The 17,593-nt window shown below is 37.7% G+C and overlaps 3 protein-coding genes across 11 annotated transcripts in view; 1 reads left to right on the forward strand and 2 right to left on the reverse strand.

Moving 5' to 3' along the window:
• The window catches only part of LOC105694097 (iduronate 2-sulfatase), a 3,371-nt gene extending 515 nt beyond the window's left edge, over positions 1-2,856 (reverse strand). The window contains exons 1-9 of one of the 6 annotated variants that reach the window (XM_048656158.1): positions 2,641-2,850; positions 2,227-2,511; positions 2,089-2,147; positions 1,437-1,596; positions 1,216-1,346; positions 910-1,081; positions 693-842; positions 485-622; positions 19-392 (exon numbers count right to left, since the gene is read on the reverse strand). In XM_048656158.1, the coding sequence (XP_048512115.1) occupies positions 19-392; positions 485-622; positions 693-842; positions 910-1,081; positions 1,216-1,346; positions 1,437-1,596; positions 2,089-2,147; positions 2,227-2,482 (1,440 nt within the window). In that variant the 5' untranslated portion in view covers positions 2,483-2,511; positions 2,641-2,850. Of the gene's footprint in view, positions 1-18; positions 393-484; positions 623-692; positions 843-909; positions 1,082-1,215; positions 1,347-1,418; positions 1,597-1,742; positions 2,048-2,088; positions 2,512-2,640 lie in introns of those variants that run through there. The other 5 variants (XM_025746645.2, XM_048656160.1, XM_012414461.3 and 2 more) reach the window with 5 other exon arrangements.
• LOC105694094 (flocculation protein FLO11-like) lies at positions 2,309-16,108 on the forward strand. 4 transcript variants are annotated; one of them, XM_020850636.2, is made up of 13 exons: positions 2,309-2,448; positions 3,404-3,554; positions 3,659-3,817; positions 3,898-4,310; positions 4,413-4,561; positions 4,680-5,008; positions 5,090-5,430; positions 5,513-5,718; positions 5,793-6,078; positions 6,297-6,436; positions 6,509-6,658; positions 8,127-11,081; positions 14,203-16,108. In XM_020850636.2, exons 2-13 carry the CDS (start codon positions 3,432-3,434, stop codon positions 14,355-14,357), a joined length of 5,406 nt encoding a protein of 1,801 aa, XP_020706295.2. In that variant the 5' UTR covers positions 2,309-2,448; positions 3,404-3,431; the 3' UTR covers positions 14,358-16,108. The 4 variants fall into 4 exon arrangements, with proteins under 4 accessions (XP_020706295.2, XP_012269875.2, XP_012269874.2 ...); XM_012414452.3 differs by lacking the exon at positions 14,203-16,108 and having other exon boundaries at positions 8,127-10,691; positions 10,776-13,942; XM_048656153.1 differs by lacking the exon at positions 14,203-16,108 and adding an exon at positions 2,877-2,980 and having other exon boundaries at positions 2,324-2,448; positions 8,127-13,942.
• A 93-nt stretch (positions 16,109-16,201) lies between these two features.
• LOC105694101 (splicing factor 3A subunit 2) lies at positions 16,202-17,554 on the reverse strand. Its single transcript, XM_012414467.3, has 3 exons — positions 17,391-17,554; positions 16,631-17,193; positions 16,202-16,532 (listed from the first exon to the last, which is right to left on the reverse strand). The coding sequence occupies exons 2-3, from the start codon at positions 17,174-17,176 to the stop codon at positions 16,257-16,259; spliced, it is 822 nt and encodes a 273-aa protein (XP_012269890.1). The 5' UTR covers positions 17,177-17,193; positions 17,391-17,554; the 3' UTR covers positions 16,202-16,256.
• Positions 17,555-17,593: the final 39 nt, after the last annotated feature.

A 17,593-nucleotide genomic window follows, 5' to 3' on the forward strand; every position in this document is an offset into this window, starting at 1 on the left:
TCATTGTGACTATTCTACCTTTCCAGACATTGCTTCAACGATGAGCGGTAAGAATCCAAGACCTTCGGTGCAAGGATTTGAAGATGAAGGTACACTGCTATGGTTATATCCAAAATTCTTGTTCTCCATGCATACTGGTATAGACAGTCCTATTATATCTGCGATTGTGGGAAAAATGTCCACCAATTCTATCATAGAATCAATTGCGATGTAGTTTCTCGCGACCTCGGAATTATTTTGGGTGAGTAAGTCTGTGATCTTGCCTGATATTCTAGCACCAGACTTCCGACAATTGTTTGTCAGGCCAGGAATGGACATGATAACGGGAACTCTAAGAGCTACGTCAAAATTGCTGTACTTTGCCCATTCTCCGTGTTCACCTAAAGACCATCCTACAAGAAAGATAATAGCCACGGTACTCAATCTGGTACAACAATGGTGTAGTTGCGACATGATCAAACGAAAATATTATCAATAAAATCACCGTGATCGGACATGAGGATAACGGTAGTATTACATTGCACATCGGAAATGGTTAGCTGCTTAATGAGTTGCCCAATCAAGTCATCGATGTATGTTACTGCAGCATAATACGACTGTATAATCAAACGTGCATAATCCACTGCAACATATTCGAATGTTAACTTGGGCTTAACTTGTGTACAAATGAAGAGGAAGTAAATGGAACATACTTGGTATTTTTTGATAAGGAAATTTCAACCAAAAGTTTTTTATGTCATCTCGTTTTCGAAGATCTGCCCATGGATTGTATGCCACAGAACTGACATTATCTGACCATTCATAATTATCAGGTATTTGAAACTTTTGTAACGGATGGTGTTCTGCTTGTGAAAGATAATTTCATATGAGCAAAATGTTATTTTCTGTTGTACGAGAAAGTGTTCTTACTCAGATATTTGTCTGGATACTTGAGAGGAATATGCGGTTTTTGAAAGCCAACAGCCAAAAAAAATGGTTTTTTGTTTCTGTTATTGCTGCGAATGAAAGATTTTGCCCCCTTTAATGTCTCTATGTCCGGTAAAGTTGAATTGGGTACACCAGACAGATGGACAGGGCATACCTGAATCCAAAGAAAAATCCATCAGACCAACAGGTAATTTTTATGGGCACAGCAGATAATTCTTCAAAAACTGGATCATATTAGGTGTTTCGATTCAAACTCTAAATTCATCCAAACGATAAACAAATGCATACAATATTACAAGCAGGTGGTGAAGTATCAGTGACTCGACAGACTGGTGCATTTTTGTAACGGTCTGTAAAGGGATGAAATGGTTTCTCAGACCAGGAATATGGAAAGTCATCTGATCCATTGGAACTTTTACCTGATTTCAGTCAATATAAAATTAGTGCAAATATAATTAACACCCACAATGAATATAGGTATAAATTACAACCTGGATGGAAAATTTTACCAACTGACATAGTTCTGTAGCCATGGTTTTTCAAATGCTGTGGTAAAGTAATAATGTTTCCAACGGTGTCTCGCCAGTAGCTATAATTGTCATACAGCTTGAGTGTATCTGGCCTTCGACTGGTAAGAAAAGAGTTTCTACTTGGGCCGCACAAGGATTGCTAAAGAATATGAAATAATATGCATATCATACATATGTATCGGTAATAAATGTTATATTATATATACTATATGGATACTAATGCTTGATTGAAAGGTATTAATTTTGTAAATTGGACTTTATAGTGCATGGATTTGTCAGATATACTTGAGCATAGGCCCGCGTGAAGAGCACACCCTGCTTTGCTAAATGGTCGATGTTTGGTGTGTACGCTTTACTATCTCCATAACAGCCCAATGATGGCCTCAAGTCATCGACTACTATCAATAATATATTATCTTTCTGCCCAACAACACCGTTTATCATCAAATTAATAATGATCAACAAGGTAAACATCATCCTTTGCTTTTTTACAAATGCTCGCATCAACGCATTTTTCATTGACAAACGCGCGCACAATGGAGATCAGTAGCGCACAGTCAACGCGATCATACGTCGATTCTACTTCTCGCAGTCTATGGTCGAATCAGCTGATTATTGTTTTCGTACGTACGAGAGAAATAATAGCCACTCCACAGTTCGCAGGCAAGCCAGCTCCGACTGGTATACGTTCTTAGAACAAAGTTGGTATCTTCATAGTGAGTGTAATAAAACGAATTACATATTTTAATTAATAGGCGGGTAGGTATACCATTGCATATATTGAAAGAAGAATCCTCGGGGCGTTTTGTAACAAGCGATAGCAAGCGAACTCCGATCATTTTGTTCGTCGTCGCTGACGTCGTAGTGTGACATCGATGTCCGCGGGCTGGGTAGCTGTCAGTTGCTGCAAAATGACGCAGTAGACCCTGGGGACGGGGCAAACTGGGACGATGCTGCACTTCACATAATGAGCGGAAAATTTCGATTGAATGTAAGCAAAACGGTGCCATCAAACTATTTCTCATATATTCTGTGCAATTATCGATTATTCCATCTGAAATTGGAGATGTCTTGAATCTCGTACAACTGAATTTGCTCGGGTTTAAAAATATCCTCTTTGTTATGATGACAAAAATCTATTTTCCGCTTTCACACGTAACAACGATATAACCAGATTTCTCACCTACGCGAAATAAATACGCTTGAGTTCAATTAAAATGTTTAAAAAAACAGCTTTATTCATATTTCGAGTTATTCAGGAATTTTCAAATCTGAATGATCATTTCTTATTGCCATCTTTCATTACGCTGTCTCCCTCTAACCATGATAAGCGTTCTAAAGACAAAGAGACTAAGATGTAATTTAAAAATTATTGGGTACCTTGAAACGCTACTACTACTACTACTACCACTCGAGCAGCTGTGCTCCGTTGCGCAATGATTGACAAGTGGGGGGACAAATAGATATTCCCCTCCCCTTTGGATGACCATAACAACGATGCTAAATGCACTTTCTCAATATAGGTACATACATTAAATAATAATATGCATCGAAATTGATTTTTATACAAGAGGGGCCTACGTCTCTTTCATATCATTCAAGGTCAAATAAGAAGAAAATTATGTAGTAGGCTAGTGTATTTTTAAACTATAAATTTCTACACTAGTTGATACATATGTATACATTACATTATTCTGTATTACCTGTATGTATCTGCAACATTATACATATATCCAGGTATAAACGGATTATTTATAGGTAGCCGATATTTTTGTCAAGGAATATTAGTGGCTCTATGTAAAATATCAGTGCAATTCATGAATATTTACCAAATAAGAGCTCACTCTGTGTTCAGCCAGAGTATTCAATGGATAGTTATGTTCTTGATATTTTTTGACACTTCTTGTTCCATTTTTCTTGCTTGGTAATATTGCTATATATTTTAGAGCGAGGAACTAATTGCAACAAGGCAACATGTCAGCTGAGTCACCCCGTCGAGGGAACCATAAGGGAGCTCAAGTGATATCGCCACAACCCGTTAGTGACAGATCAATTATCGAAAGTGTGGCTGGCATAATAAACGACATTGTTCCTCAAGTTTGTGCACCAAATTTCTATCTCAAGAGAATTCAAAGCGTATAAATTCATAATAACAGATAGTTTGATTCTATATAGAATGTTATTTTTTTATATTTCATCAGTCTTACACTGGGTCTCCAAATCTGGAAAATAAGGAATCAATAACATGGGCCAGGTTTGAGTATGCCGATGTGAATGATCCAGCGCTTTATCCAGATTATAATGAAGGTTCAAGCACACCGCCATTACTTTTGGTGCTGGGATATGGAACTGGAGTACAGGTATAATTTTTACCAAACTACACATTTTGAAGAGGTACTGTCTGTTTTTATTGTTGAAACAAGAGTATATTACATTCCAGGTATGGCTGGTGACTGCATCCGGCGAAGCTACGGAAGTTCTTTCATGGCGTCAAGGAATAGTTCGCACTCTGAGGTTCCTACCAAATCCCAAACCAGACAATGACCAAATTGATTTATATCAATCCAAGAGACCAATGGTTGCTATTTGCGATTCGGCTGGACCAGGACCTCAATTCTGTAGCATTGGATTTATTTCCCTCAAGACCGGTGAACAAGTTAAAAGCATCAAGTTCAAAAATCCTGTCAATGATGTACTTGCCAACAGAAGATCAATCGTAGTCACCTTCTCGGAGAAAATTGCTGTATTTGATGCAAAAAATTTAGATGATGTGTTGACAGTAACAACTTGTTATCTTAGTCCTGGACCAAACTCTAATCCTATTGCATTAGGCACAAGATGGTTGGCATACAGGTGAGATAGCTCAAGTTTCCTATTCATTGAGGTTGATCAGCCCTGAATACAAGAATAGAGTAAGTTGGGCAATAAAATCCAATACAATAACTATATTTATAGTGAAAAAAAACTACTACCGGCAAGAAGAAGTAGCGGTGGCAGTGAAGGAGAAGGTGCTCAAAGTTATACGGCCACAGTTTTGCATGCTGCTAAATCACTTGGCAAAGGACTGAGAGGTCTGGGTGAAACAGTAGCTTCAACTATCACTGGCAAGTTTCTGAAAATAAGTTTTATGTAACCAGCGGTTCGACGGGTAAAGTCATAATAGATATTATTTATTTGGAAAAAGTTTACATAATTTGATTATCTCAATCTTATTTATTCTAGGAAATTCAATGACCCCTACACCTCTGAATAGCGTTGGCTTCGATACAACTCAGCCTGGTGTAGTAACTATACTAGATCTGCAATCTGCCAAAGAGGACAAAGAGTCAGATGATGGAACAATTGAAACTATGCTGGCCCATTTTACAGCTCATAGCGATGCCATAGTAGCCATGACGTTTGATCTTACGGGAGCTCTGCTTTTGACCGCTGACAGACGGGGACACGATTTTCATATATTTCGAATACAACCTCATCCCGGTGGCCCTACATTAGCTGCAGTCCACCATCTTTATGTTTTACACAGGGGTGATACCACTGCTAAAGTGCAAGTATGCATCGGTACACTCTTGACTGAATATCAACAGCATGCCACATATGAAATTGTTATCTTTTCTTTGCATATACTCTAGGACATGACGTTTTCAAGTGACGCACGATGGGCAGCGATATCGACTGTTCGCGGTACAACCCACGTTTTCCCTGTGGCCCCATATGGAGGGCCTGTGGGTGTCAGGACCCATTCAACTCCACATGTCGTCAACAGACTCTCAAGATTTCATAGAAGTGCTGGGTTGACAGCAGATGGTACGAGATCCCATTCTCCTGTTGCTCATGCAGAAATTCCCCTGTCAGTCTATCCTTACTCGAACCCACGCCTTCCACCTTATCCTCATCCTACAATCCTTCATCCGCTTGCCCAGATACGACAACCATCTACGTTAAATCATGTCAATAATCAACCCCAACCAAGGTGAGAAGTGAAGACCAGATTATTTTGAACTTATTATTATTTTGAGATATTATGATTTTTTTGTATTCAATGATTCAAATAGACCACAGCAAAGACAACGCCTTCAATCTGAAGACAGCGGAAGCTTGCCACTGAAGATTTGTTCCTGTTTTGCACCGCAAAGAGCATGGATCTATGCCCAGCGTGATACCGCGAGTAAAGTCATTAAACGTCCCGTGGATTCGTTATTTATAATGGCATGTCATGGGAACATGATACAATATGATCTAGAACCAAAACCGGCAGCAGGTTAGTCGATCTCGAAATCTTTTCGTTTTTATTTTTTACATACATTTTATTTTTAATTGGAATAACTATTACAGGAGTCCCAAAGGAAAAAGTTTGCGACGACACAACGATAGAACTGGAAGTTGAAGCCAGAGGACAGTGGCCGCTGCTCAGATCTGCAGGCTCTCTAGAAATTTTACCTCCACTCTCAGTGTCCAGCCCTCTCCTTGGTATAACCATTGCTCCAAAGAGTAAACCAGCTGACAATTCGTCCGAGGATCAATGGCTAAGTCAGGTTGAAATTGTAACTCATGCCGGACCCCACAGGAGATTGTGGATGGGACCTCAATTCATTTTTAAAACTTACAATGCACCTAGCGGGTAAGCCAAACTCTCCAAAAATTACATAATGTATCTTTGTTCTTTTTCCAATTTTGGGGTCAAAATTCAACATTTTTTTCCACGGTATTTGATGTATTCTTGTGTGTTTTGAGACTAGGAATCCGAATGTGCTACCGAAATTGATCCACTTATAAAATTCATCCAGTTATCGCTAACGTCAGTGACGGATATTTGAATCTATGGAATTTACTGTACAGAGTCGCAGTGAACTTGGTTGAAGCAGAAGCTGTAGAAGTCGGAGTAACTGGAGGATCACGACCGGCACGATCTAATCCGGTAAACATGCCTCATACCGCAACAAGACCCTTGGTTCCCGTTGTCATCGATGGATCAGGAAGTAGGCGTCATAAATTTTACTTTTGGCATATCAAAGAAGTATCAAGGATTAAGAGAAAAAATCTGTTTTCAGGTAGTTACGAGCAGTCTCCTAGATTTTTGGAAGCCTATGGTGATTCGTTGGAAAACGAAAGCATAGGTGTCGGAGGTGGGGAAAATCAACTCAGAGAAGACCTAGCTGAAGCTATGTTGGAAACAGCTGCTGCTCCACACCGTGCCCCAGGTAAGATATTCTGGACTGTAGTATTACAGAATTACAGAGGTCGCTAGATTCAGAATTCCAAACTATTAATGGAATTTACACAAGTGTTAGTTCAACTCATTCAAGTAGCATTGCTTCTAGTTATGTTAATTTTGCTTAGCACTATCTGCAATATAGTAGTCGACGTGTAACAGCCTTTTATCTGCACCTATGTCTTTTCCACTTTCATCATTTGATGTAGCTGATTACTTACGTATTGTGTTTCCATTGTCTACTATCATTAACACAAGGCTGCATTATTGCGCATACCTATAACAATATCAGAGCCCATGTTGTATGGGTGCAGTATGGGTCCTCAGAATTTTTGCGTTCGATAAAATCTGCTATGTACTACAGCTGACTATCAGAGATTACTGATTAGCTAAGCAAGCTCAAGTTTGAGCATTGAAAAACAAAAATTGATGATAATCACAAAATTCAGGCAGCAAAGACCTTCCTAGATCGCACATCTAATGGTTCCGATCAATAATAAAAAGTAACAATGTTATTTCAGGAATATGTGTACTTTTGTCAACTGTTAATCAACAATTGGCAAGTAATTGGTTTGCGAGTATATAGCTAAAAGTGTGAGCGTTTGACACTCGTTTGTCGTCAACAGAGTACTATACATGCCTATAGACATCTAACTCTGCACGTAGCACATAATTATTCCTAGTATTATAAGTTTCGGAGTACATACAGAACTGGCCAGTGGCAGGTATCTTACTTATGTTCGTGTTGTATGCTATATGAATCTCGATCCGTCTCTAACACATATCGTGCAAATTAAATACACCCATCCCCATGGCTTGGCTTATTGTTCCAAAGATTTTTACCCTGTGACGCAAAAATTGCGTAACTTGCACAGATTTATTGTGTCTATTGCAATCGCGGTAACGCATCATACGTTGTCGAACAATACTGTCAAAACGTATGTTTCTATGGAATCTCACCATCGCATCCCAAAGCACCCTCGACATACGATTATCATGATCGTTTTTTGCTCTGGTGGTTATGCCTAGGTTGAAGAATCTCATCAGTTTACTATTATCAATCGAAAAACTATCTTATTGTACCAATTGAAGTGATCATGTTTTGCACAAAGTTACTTTAAAATCTGTTCTATGAACTGTTTTGAAATTTTTTTTCAAAGCGTACTGGTGTGTAGTCAAAATTAGGAATTGTTTGCAAAAATCAAACAAATGAAAATGGTTATCACTGATAAATGGAGGTTTCGAGTATGCATGCGACTACGTGGGTTCCTTTATAACATTCACTCCGTCCAACCTTTTTTCCTTAGCATTAGAATATTCGTTTTAACTTTATACAAACTATCCGATCGATGATCCCTTCCAGTTTGGTTTTCTCACTGTTCACATTTTGTGCAACAGTCAGTTTACTTCGTAGAACGTTTCGATTGATACCTGCCAATGGCTTTTTCTGTTACTAGGGAGGCGAGTGGTAGTTGAAAGGATGGGACAGCCCGTCGCGAAAGTTGTCAACCCTCTGGGAACCGTTATAACTATCTCTGCGGATGAAGAAGACACTGTTTCCAGCGGTAGCTATGAAACGGACAACACTTTGGAGCCCCTCCGAAGTCTGTGTGCGGAAGAGGGTCCGGCTTCACTCGACGATTTTAGACAGGAATCACAGGCAATCAAAAATCTAAGTGAAATTTGCGCCGAAATGCGTGTGACCGGTAACTCTGCCATTGACTCTTTAACCAATGATGACATAAAGGAAGTTGTTGAAAGAAAAGCACTTTACGCAGAAGCAGCAAGGCTGAAATCAAAAGGTACGGTCAACTTTGACGAAGCTGAAGCTTTCACGGATGTTAAAATGACTTTGAATTTATGCGCTGAAGCCGGTAAAATACCAACCAGTCCGATGACCCAGGCCAACGAAAATCCTTGGATTCAAAGAATGGCATCGACTGATCGTAAATTGGCTGATACAAAAATTGCGAGAGCAAAATATGTCATCAATTACGACGAAGAAACCATTGTATTCACTGATAATAGAGCTCTTTCAAGTAAACAAGTTGCCAACTTGTGTGGAACTGCTGACAGCAGTAGTGTCTCCAATATCTGCTGCAAAAGTAACATTGACCACTTCGAAGATGGTGAGACACACAAACGACCGAATCAAGTCATTTCAAAAAATTTATCCTACCGAAAAAAAAATGAAAAACTACCAGAAAACAAAATCCTGCCTCTTCCACAAATTTCGAGCAAAGTTCAAGAGAAATGCAATCAGAAAGAGACAACTGAGACAAAGATGGAAGACACCGTAGTGTGTGAATCACATTTATGTCAATTAACGGAAAACATTGTGAATACACACAATGCTGTTAAGGATACTTATCAGTTATTGCCAAACAGAGAAAAATTCGGAAAGAAAAAAATTAAAAATAAATGTCGGGATGTTGAGAGATTGGAGTCAACGTTTGAAACTATCAAAGATGCAGAAATAAACGCCATATCTTCGGAGAACTTGGCGTCAAAGACTGATCACACAGCATCGAACCAAACCAGGGTCAAATCATCATCCTCCCGATCACTCTGTATTGACGATGTTGACAGTGAATATTCAATCTTAGAGAAGAATGAGTCTCTTGACCGTCACAGTGTATCTTCGAACCATTCAGACGAAGATTTGGAACATATTGATTCCTCTGAAGTGGTACCTACCTTGGCCAGCAAAAATTCGCGATATGAAATAAGCGAGATCAACAGAGACGTTGATCTAGATGAGATACCCGCACTGAAAGGTGGAAACGTGATCACACAACATGAGAGAAAGTCAAGCAGAGCCGCTTCATCTGACGACGATATGGAACACATACAATCTTCTGAAGTTCCACAGGAATATTCGAGTTCTACAAACCCAAAAAACCAGTCTGACTTCATAGCAGTATCTCCAAATGCTGAATGCATCGTTGGTAAAAATTCAAGGAAAACTTATGCGCGGATGTCAGTATCACCAGCAACAGACTTGAATATTGAATGCTCTGAGAAGATGACATCGAGTGAGCTTTCTGGTGTATTCAATGAATTATATGCAGCACAGCAGCAAAGTCGACCAACTGATGAGCGGATATGCTCTGCTGTTGGTCCCATTTGTCCCTCGAGATCTTCTACAACCCTGGAGACAACTGTAAATGTCTCGACCAAAGATCAGGGTATCGAATGTAACACAGATTCAGCCAAAGGAAAATCGAGAGTCAGACCCAACAAAAATAGAAAGAAGAAAGATGATGTTCTTGTTGTAGTTGTCTCCGGATCAACTGGAGAAAAGGAGGCATTGATGCGATGCACGGAAGACAGTCATGCCTTGAATAAAAAATATAACACACCAGAGATCGATTTGGCAGGAGAAATTGATGGGTGTGTTGAGCCGATAGCGGGAGATTCCACGCTGTTACGGCGTTTCATAAATAGAGATGGCAAACCAATGAGTAACGAAGCTACATCTTTAGATAATATTGAGATCATTGATATTGACGCCTTACGTAGAGCTGAAGCTGAAAGTGAAAGTAACCTAGGCCAGGCACGCACTAGCGAGTGTATAGTTTCAGAATTAAGACCGGAAGTTATGTTGAGTAGGCCAAAAAAATCTAAGAGATCGAGAAAATCATTTCAGAACGACTTACCCGAAGACAACTTGCATAACTCTAGTCCTTTGAGTTTATCAAATCTAAAATTGTTAGAGATGGAAATATGCCAAAAAGAAGCCCGTCATGCTTCTGATTTCAACAAAAGTGAAATTCCAAACTCTTGGAGTTCTATTGTTAAGAAAAGTAAAGATTCTACTATTGTGGAAATTTGTGAGAAGGTCACTTCCGGTATAAGAGACCTTCCGAGTGAAGCAGAAGTAATTCAGAAAATAAGACCAAAATCAATAAATCTATCAGAGTTTGCTGAAGATGAACATGAAAATAAAGATGGATTCAAAAGTGTATGGAACAATGAGAAGAGTCCAAGCAAGCAGAGCACTAATCTGACCATGGCTACTGGTAATTACAATGAATCGAAATTTAATCGTCAATTTCTAGAGTTTTCCTGCACGCCCTACTATACTCATCCAAGAACGATTTCAGAATCTCACGTTGCCGAGAATTTAGATGGAGACAAGAAATGTCTGGTTGAAAAGGATCGGCTCTTGACAAGCAATTTGGATGATCAAAGCAATGCCAGTTGTGACGTTGCCGGTACTTCTATGACAGAAATGGAATCTTCCTGTTCTCCCGCAAACTCTCCACCATGTAATAATCATATCATAGAGCCTAATTCTGAAGAAATGCTACCAAATTTGGAGCGGAACTCCGAAAAAGATGAATTACCCCAGCTCATATCTGATTCTATCCCATACGAAGAAGAAAATGCATCACATGTGATTACCGAAAGTGAGTCCATTGCAAAAGAAAAAACCGGAGATATATTATCTTCTTCTTCTCATTCTTCAAAAGAACCTTCTCCAGAACTTGAACCTTCACCCTTGAGAGAAAATGATTACGACAAAGGAGCTACTGCTAGAGAGTCTTCACATTCTCTTGACGAACCCAATTTTAATGCTAATATCATGGATACAGAGGAAGATAATTCGTCTAAAGAAAATGTGGAGAAATGTCTCGGGAGCGGCGGTTCAAGTGTTAAGAAGGGGAGGTCGAAAAAGAAACGACGCAGATGAGTAAAGGAATGCGTGGACGTGCAAAGGGCTAGCCTTGCCTTGTACTTACTTTTCATGCATGTCACCGGAGTTGATTAGTAAATTTATATTTATTCTTTATTATTTATGAATTTGATTATTCTTAGGCAGACGACATCTATGCTAGCATAATAGTCAATAAGATATATTAAAATCGTAAGGTAGGTTTAACTTTAACTTGATGTGTTCAAAAAATTGTGAGTCAGTTCATTGTCTTTCAATCGCGACTATGATTTTGAATATTTCATTTCTGGTCAGTTCAAGTACCAAGGTAACAAAATATATTCATTATTTTGACATTGTTCTTGCAAAACTGCAATGCAGACAGCATAGAATTCGAAACGCGTACCAAACATTGTTGCATGGGGTTTGCGAATATATAAATGTGGGTATAATCATAGGCAGAAACAGCTTTATGCTGTAACAATCGCTGTTATGAAATATCAACTGAAACGAAAATACCAAAATTTCCATCATACAGACTGCGTCCGTGTTCACTGCATGAAAGCAATAATTTTAATTGATCATTGTGAATGAAGCCGATCGACTTATGTCAATTGACCATTAGGTGTTCAACAAAGATAAAGGATGTGGATGCACAAGCAAAGAAAAAAATTCAATAAACACAACAATAACAATAATAATAACATCAATAATATTAAAGTTAATACAAACTCTCATAATTTATCTGAATGGTAACCACCCAAGGTAGCATACGTACATACATACATGCTATATGAAATTATAAAGAAATAGTTCTCTCTTTCGCGGTTGTAGCTCTATTTCCATCTATCATCCTGTATCTATGTACCATCATTGTCAACGACTCAAAAAACGAAAGAGTTAAATGATATTTCTTGATTTGATGGATGATCACATCAAGCGGATATTCATCATTCAAATTAGTTATTCCGCCAAAACGTGCGAGGTAATTAATATAGACACATATTTTTAATTTCATTGAACTCATTGATTCGTCAATAAATTCATTAATCTGCCAATTTTCCATCATGTATAATTGTTCTCGGATTACATTGATGTATAATAGACCGATGTTCCTCGCTGGTATTGGAATTTTCTGTAATCGACATGCCACTAGCTGGCCAATAATATATCAATTATGAGTAATTAGATAAATACGGTTTAAGCAGTGTTCTTGATATATACATAGTACTTTTAAAAATTGATGCATAGTACCTAATAGCACATTGATTGTGACATATCATGATTTTCGCACAGATCTTACATTTTACTAGAATTAGGTCACCTTTGGAGTTATTGAATAATTATCGTTATAATTGTGCGCTTAATCAGCAGGTAATACTCATTATAGTAATTGAACGATTGCGTAATTGCGTTTTTATTTAATTTGCGATTGGGCGAGAGTCTTTCAACACCTTTTTGAACATGTGAGCATATGATCTATTTTAGCTTATATATTTATTGATAAATTCGTGGGAACTTGCTGCAGCGTCTAGGCTTAAGTATAGGTACACCTATTTATTTTAATCTATTCATTGCTATCACTGGATGAATGACGGACAACAATGTCATTACATACAGTGAGATAGAATTTCTGATGCACTTATGATGGGCTACATGGGGCTTGCAAAAAAGGCAATCGTGTAATCTTTTTTCATCATCAGCCATTAGAACAAAACAAAGAACAGTATTAATGTACCTGCAGCTCTCTAGCTGTCCAATTAATATTTCTAGAAACATGTGCCCAAGGGACATGCATAGATATACTTCTATATAACTAGACAGCCAATTCTAGCTCTTTTTAGACCCTGTGCGATAAAATAGTGTTAGACACGTGATGTACTTTATGCATCGGCAGTGTTGAATGCATTGAAAAATCTGATGATCACATCCAACAATTTTTGCTTGGCTTAAGTCAAGAAATTGTTATTCTTTACAGTAAATTAAGCTACAGATAGGCTAGTCGATACACAAAATTGCATTCACTTGCTATATGAAAAAGCCAATCTGACAATGAAATATATGACAAAACGGTCTATCAGATCTTTACAATATATAATTTCATATGGGATACTTATTGTTAAACATAGGCATGATCTTGCGATACCCAAGTAACTTCATTACCCTGTCCAAATTTGAAATCAAGTTCTTGCATCATCAATCAGAGAACATGATAATTTTCGAGCAGCAATAGTATGTATAAATTCTCTGTCTGCATCGCAGCAATTATTCACAGTCAATCTTATATTATTATTTTTTGAATTCTCTGCAATGCATTCTGCTGTGTTTATGATCTGTAAATAATGCAGGCGTCGGTCTGTATCGGATAACAAGTTGGATGTTTAAATACTTAAATTTGGCAGATCTATAGCATAACGGGTAGCTGCCGAATGTCCATTGTTCCATTTTAGCAGTAGCGCAATAAAAATGTATAAGAATTTCATCTATGTACCTTATCACTAATAATATGTCTCTATAAGTATTTTCTTGGGCCGGTACGTGACAAGAGAGAATAACTTCAAATAAAACAAAATTGAAAAAACAAAATAAATCAAAATGCAAACCGTTGAAGCAGTATTATTACCTTTGTTATTCTTTTTTAACAATGTCCTGTATTATTTATCTCCATATAGCAATTTGCTTTTGAAACAATAAAATTCGGCAATTTTCTTTTTATAGTCAACTTGAACGATATTAGATGTTAGCTAATTCAGCACCATTAATCTTACAGACAAATCAATTGCCCAAGTCCAATACAAAACAACTGATCATGTGCAATGTAAAAGTTTCATTTTTTTGATACAAGTGCCAATCAACAAATTTCTTCTATGTTTCAGGAGGTAGCCAGTCGGTGGCAAGTTACGAAGATTTGAGCTCAAGCAGCTTTAGCTCAGCTAGCAGAGCCTCTCTGGATGCAAGAAGTTCTCCAACCCCGTCATACGGTGCAGAAAATATGATGGTTTTCCCAGGTGATAGTAGTGGGTCTATTTGAGATTATCTGAGGTGCTCAGCCATCCTAACAAGTTGGTTGCGCTGCCTCAGATAAAAATGGGCATTTGTTATAATTGTATATGAAAAAATGCCTAAGATTGTGCAGAACCTTATACATATGTTTATGTACAGTACATATGTGTACACACATCATACCCATACACCGCCTACTCCAATGCTGGGGTTACTCCAATAACCGAAGAATCATATAAGAAAGTAATACAAACGTTGAGATTGGCACTTCTTTTTGTACCTAAATCTTATTCAAAGCATATACATATCCAATGTAGGATGCTGCTATTCGAACAAAAAATGTTATTAGCAACGGTTTGATATTCGGTGTTGGAGTTGGCGGAATGTGAGTGATAATAACGTCCCACTATAAAATAAATTGTAGGTTCATTTATACCAGGCATCATCATAGTATACTCTGCTACTGAGAGCAGGTTTTATGTCAGAGAAAATTGACTGGCGATTAGCGGATAAATTCTTCTGCTACTGTCATAGAAGTCGGACGAAGCTCAGAAGTAAAAACTCTGCTGCATACCATAAATATCGACCTTTCTACACCTACAAAATCACATCATGGGCATTCAATTACTCCCGTGGTAAGAGTAACATGTAAGCTTTTTGTGCAGGTGAAGAGATGCACGAGCAACGAATGCGAGCAAATGAAAACTGCATCACAAATAATTTGGTTCAAGAAACGTTGAGCATTTATTCTGCATATACAATATTTTTTTATCGTCTGAATTGTTATTTTTATATAATACTGGTAGTGTTTAGAACTTCAAATAGTTGATAAGTCATTATAGATTTTTCACATTCTTTTTCACTGCACGGATATCTAATTCTATATCCTCCCGTCTCACTGCTTTGTCCAGCTTATAAAATATATTACATAAATAAGATTAAAATAAAATTACGCGCAATGACAGTATGTACAGTGATCATATGACTTGAGATAGAATCACTCGATCCACAGAAAATGTTCATCCTACTTACTATCACTATGCTGTTTACATGTAATTCAACGCCGTAAGTACATTTGTATACATGTTGAGTACAAATGAAATTTCTCCGAACCCCTGCGTGTATTAATATGTAAAAATATGAAGCACATTCCATATTATTCATTGAAAAATTTACTATTCTATGCTAAATTCGCAATATTATAACAAGAACGCTGAAAATAGATTAACTGTGATGACACACATCCTTTGTTTACACCACTAAAAGTGGATCAAGTGTGCTGGGGCTGGGAGAGATATTTTATTGGTAAGAAATCAGTCATTCCATTTCCTGCGGTTTGTTGCAAAATTTAATATTGACCACTACAAGTTTACCAAAAGCTAAACAATTTAAATAAATATATTCCTATAAAATAATATAATAAGTCGAGTACGCAGTATGATTATTTTGATCAAGTATACCATGTCTTAATGTGACTTGGTATCATTACAATCATTCTGATAACAGCATACGTGAAAATTCATGTCGAGATGATTTTTATTCTGCGTCCGACTTAGTAATCATGAACAAGTTCATTACGTGAAATATTAAAAAAAAATTGCTGAACTAGACGCATTCAACTACCTTTCATTATTATACTTACCATCTCTTTATATCTGAATCACATTTATATAAAAAAAAAGTAATGATAATAAAACCTCAAATGTTTTTACATCAACAAACTGGGATCTCATAGAAATAAATAATGAAACTGTCAATAAATCAAAAATAGAATTGAGACTGATGCATATTCATGGCGATCTAATAACAATTGAATTCTTTTGAAATTTTCATTCCAAATTAGTTAGTTGATGAGTGAATAAACTCCAAATACACAGATTCAAATTGAAGTTTATTAATAAAACGGTATTGTGAATACATGATTATTTTAGTTCAAATGGGGAGGAGGTGGTGGGATTTGCATTCCCGCCAGTAATGCAGGGGGTGGCGGAACAGGGTTAAACATTGGTGGTCTAGGAGGTGGTGGGACAGGCATCATTGGTGGTCCCATTCCAGGACGTATTAAGGGCACAGGGGGAGGTGGGACTTTGCCTATCGATGGTTTTTCGTTTTTGAACGCAAATTGAAGGAAAAATTGCTTCGTGTCCTTGTTCCAATGCGTCCAGAATTTTCCCTCAGCCTTTTCCACCTCTCTGCTGGGAACCTTTCAAGATAACATCACCGTTATTAAAACAATGAGGAATAGGAATTAGATGATGTGATAGATTTGTAATACACTCGAATTGTTAATGATAAATGTACCTTGAAAGCAATAGTTTCGTAAGGTTCAGCAGCAAAAAGAAGGTACTGCCATTTACGATCTGGCGGTTCAACCCGCTGTTCATATGCAGACATGAACCTGTGTCTTGGTATTATATTGTCAGCAACTTCTGGGTAGTCAACTTGGAAAAGTAAACTCTGTTGACCAGACTCTGGATCTCTTTGCTTGGTTACTCTGTAACCAGGACGTCCAATTTTCACAAATTTCTTGGGCTCTACCCTTGGTTTCTCTGGTGCAAGCGTTTGTGGGGCTTCTTTAGCTTCCTTTGCAGCTCTCCTGGCTAAGTTAGCCTGATGTTTTTTACCCTGAGTATGTGCCAAGTAGCTACCTTCATTATTATGGAGCGTTAGACACAGTTTACATTCATATGAGCCCAAATGATTTTTCATAAAATAGGGATCTTTGTTCAGATCAATAGTCTCTAAGGCAAGTTGCCGGAGGCGTTCTCTTCGGTCACGGTTACTTTCTGACCATGAAGCAACCCCACCACCTCCAGTCTTGCCGCCGGGTCGGTTTTGAAAATCCATCGTTCACAGGCGGTTATCTGTAATTTGTTTTGTACAGTTTACATGTCGACTATGAATTGTGAACGGAATTGCGTTGAAGTGAAAAGAGCAAAGATTTAAGTTTGTTCGGTTTTTGATGTAATTTAACAGAGTAAGATCAAGTAGCTTGCAACCATCTTGAAATTGTGTGTAACAAGCAAATCTGTATGAATATTTTGAAAGGGTTTGTGCTCACCAAATTAATTCGAATTATTCTGATGATGGAAATGTAATTGCATTATGATTGAAACATCATTTGCTCAATCCTTTGATTTTACCCAACCGTAAACACCACGGACTACGAACGCCCAAGCAGAGATTTCAAATAAATTATGATCCTAACCCTTGAGCGTTGACATGTACCAATCTTCAGTAAGCTGGTATGGCAATGCTGAAACG

Source organism: Athalia rosae, chromosome 5 (genome assembly GCF_917208135.1).
Source record: "Athalia rosae chromosome 5, iyAthRosa1.1, whole genome shotgun sequence".
NCBI lineage: Eukaryota > Metazoa > Arthropoda > Insecta > Hymenoptera > Athaliidae > Athalia > Athalia rosae.